This window comes from Triticum dicoccoides, chromosome 4B (genome assembly GCF_002162155.2).
Source record: "Triticum dicoccoides isolate Atlit2015 ecotype Zavitan chromosome 4B, WEW_v2.0, whole genome shotgun sequence".
NCBI classification, from domain to species: domain Eukaryota; kingdom Viridiplantae; phylum Streptophyta; class Magnoliopsida; order Poales; family Poaceae; genus Triticum; species Triticum dicoccoides.
The window spans coordinates 644,172,530-644,176,078 of NC_041387.1; the positions used below are offsets into that span (position 1 = coordinate 644,172,530).

Here is a 3,549-nt window from a genome sequence, read left to right on the forward strand (position 1 = left end):
TGACGCGTGGATGTCTTTTGGTCCCGGTTGGTACCACCAACCGGGACCAAAGGCCCCCTGACTGGGCTCGGCGCACAAAGCCACATGGAGGCACATTGGTCCCGGTTCGTGTTTGAACCGGGACTAATGGATGCAGGTATTAGTAACGATCCATTAGTCTCGGTTCATGAACCGGGACTAAAGGCCCTTACGAACCGGGACTATTAGGTGTTTTTCTACTAGTGAGATCCAAAGGATGAGGTTTGACCACGAGGCGGAGAAGCAAGCCAAGATGCTTGCGATGGAAGCGGAGAAGAAAGCCAGATGCTCGAGATCGAGGCCGCCAATGCCAAGAGAAAGGCAAAAGAAGTGGCGCTCGCTAGCATGATGATGGGGATCGAGATCATGAAGGTGGACTTGAACACCGTGTCGCCGAGGAGGATTCCATGGTTCGAGAAGATGCTCAAGTTCAAGGACGAGTGATCTATGGCGGAGAGCGCCATCCTTTTTTTTTGTATGACCGGCAAGCGTGCTGGCATGACCACGGCCAAGATGGCGTGGTGAATTCCCACCTCTTTTTATGTACTGGCATGTGTGACGGCCACTAGCAAGTGAGCAAACATGAACTATGTGGTGTCTTTTTTTTTAGGCTGGCATGTATGTCGGTCGCTGGTATGGCGCTGGCATGAATTTTGGGCGATGGCATATGACCGCTGGCATGACCTAAAATTTATGCTTGGATATAAAATGGGTCTCGTGTGTTGGGCGCACGGTCGAACCAAATCAAAAGGAGGGCAGACGCCGAGTGACGGACAACCCAAACAGACAAAAAGCAAATCTGATACTTAGAAGATATGGTGTGGACGATGTAATCACAACAGGTTGTTGTAGGACTACTCCGCAACAGAGAGAGGGGGCGACCGGATCGATTCAAAGGGAAATGGTTGCTTGGGTTTTATAGGCAAAAGTCGCAGCCTGAAGAATCTATAGCACTAGCTAGGGAATAATGCCCAACCGCTAAAGAAAAGAAGAACTTTCTTGTTTTAGCTCCTGACTTTGAGCCCTGCCTACGCATATATTAAGCTCGATCGGCAAACAAGCTACCTAGAGACGAGCCCATCCCACCCCCACCCCACCACCCCTCCCCATTTCAAAGTCGACATCGTCTTCTTCTTCTCCCTCCCTCCCTCTCGCTCGTCCATCAGCAAACGAGCCTGCAGGCGCCATGAACGGCAACGCCGGAGGAGGGCACGAGAGCGACCACGACGACATGGACATGCGGAAGCCGCTGCTGGTGAACACGGGGAGCTGGTACAAGATGGGGTCGAACCTCACGGCATCCTCCTCCATGGCCATGATGCGCGAGTCCCACGTCGCCGCCTTGCTCTGCACGCTCATCGTGGCGCTTGGCCCCATCCAGTTCGGCTTCACCGGCGGCTTCTCCTCGCCGACGCAGGACGCCATCACCCGCGACCTCAGCCTCTCCATCTCCGAGGTCACCTCCATAGCCCGCCTTTGTTTACAGTCGTCCTGGTCCGGGAATCTTACTGACTGAGGACGCTGGCTGCTTGCAGTTCTCGGTGTTCGGCTCGCTCTCCAACATCGGCGCCATGGCGGGGGCCATCGCCAGCGGCCAGATGGTGGAGCACGTTGGCCACAAAGCGGTGAGAATTTTCTCCCCCTCCATCGTCTTCTTCTAACTATTCCACTGCCAGATCGACCGGTTTGTTACATGTTGCCTCATCACACTTCAAAATAGTCGATGTAAATCCTTTCCGTTGATAATCGATGCTTCCATCCCTTCATTGTTTGTAGCCCAACATTCATGTCGAATGGTATCTATCGATATATACTCCCATCCCTTGCGGTAGCAAATACGTACCGATGTAATCAATCTAGTAGTAATATTTTGTTGAAACGGACAACCTATCAATCATACCATTTCTTATTTAAAAGCAAAAAAAAAAACAAATGGAGACAAGATTTCTGAATCTAAACTTAATTATGTTATCCCAGCGGTCGGGACTTTCCTCATCTGGGCACCACCGTGGACTAGACCATGGTTACACTAGCTGCTGCCTGCAGCACTAGAAACCAAAGGTGTGGGGACGTGGCATGCATGCATGCGCCCTCATACACACGTACTGCTGTGCTACAATACACGTGTTACTACTACTACTACTACTAGCTAGCCTACAATTGGTCCCGCGCAGTGTGCTGCAGCGTCGATGAATCATTGCTGAGCGCCAGGAAAAAAACAATGAATTATCGCGATCACGGAGAGTCCCAGACGGCAAGAACAGGTCGCCGTCGCTTGCCAGGAGGAGGAGGAGAACAGTGTGCGTACGGTAGGCCGAGGTCGACATGGCCAAATGGATAGAGACAGTCGTAGGGTAGGAAAATCGTACGAATAGAAAAGTCATAGGAAATGAGATGACATGTATCTCAAATCATATGAGCAGGAATATTTTTTTTATTGATTCTAAGCTAATGTTTATTTTTCTATGAAATGTGGAGGATAGGAAGAATTCCTCCACAGGACTAGTATTCCATTCCTAAAAACTAAAGGGCTCTAAAGAAATTTTTCCTATAAAAATCCTATCGTATGAAATTCCTACAAGATTCCTCTAAATCAAAAGAGGCCTTACCATTTTCAAAATGACCACGCCTTTTTTTGGGGAGAAATACTCGTATTACTCAATGACAATATCCTTACAATCAGCTAACTCCAGAACCTCAACAGGACCGGTCCCAACACGTCATAGTCTTTTCTTTTGCAAGAAAATTTTCAGTCTATTCATCAACTGTCATGGCAGTACAAATAACACTAGAAATAATAAAATTTCATCCACGTCCATTGACCACCTACTGACGACTACAAGAACTGGAGCGCGCCGCCGCCGTCGCCCCTCCTTCAGCGGAGCCGGGCAAAACTTGTTGTAGTAGATAGTCGGAAGGTCGTCGGGCTAAGGCCCTACAGGACCAGTGCACAACAACAATAACCGATGGCGATGAAGACAAATGTAGATCAGAAGAATTCAATCTCCGCACGCTCTTCCAACGATGTTGTACGCATCGCCGGAACGGGACTAGGCGGGAAGGACCTTATTCCAACTACAAGGAGCCGCCTCCGTCTCGCCTCCCTGAGTAGGACACAAACCCTAATCAGCCCTAAATAAAGACCTAAAAACATAGCAGAAGCCCTCCCACAGACGAGGGCCGAGGTCCATCACTCCTCCATGGTCATAAGGCCACCAAATACAAAGCGGATCAGCCTTCTTGCCTATCTGAGTAGGACACAAACCCTAATCAGCCCTAAATAAAGACCTAAAAACAGAGCAGGAGCCCTCCCACAGACGAGGGCCGATGTCCATCGCGCCTCCATGGTCATAAGGCCACCAAATACAAAGCAAATCAGCGGTGGCGCCGGTGGGAAGCGAGACAACCCTGGTCCTAGGAGGAGTTTCTCGTGAGGCGACCCAATGGAACTTCGGAGGAGGAGGAGGTATCGGGACGCCTCTTCTCTGTTACGAACGCCATAGCCTTATTTTGAGAACAAAAAACATGATA

The 3,549-nt window shown here is 49.9% G+C and overlaps 1 protein-coding gene across 1 annotated transcript in view; it reads left to right on the plus strand.

The window, feature by feature from the left end:
- Positions 1-1,114: 1,114 nt before the first annotated feature.
- LOC119291982 (sugar transporter ERD6-like 4) overlaps positions 1,115-3,549 on the plus strand; it is a 7,717-nt gene continuing 5,282 nt past the window's right edge. Inside the window, exons 1-2 of the mRNA XM_037570796.1 lie at positions 1,115-1,474; positions 1,554-1,643. Coding sequence (XP_037426693.1) covers positions 1,205-1,474; positions 1,554-1,643 — 360 coding nt within the window. The 5' untranslated portion in view covers positions 1,115-1,204. The remainder of the gene's footprint in view (positions 1,475-1,553; positions 1,644-3,549) is intronic.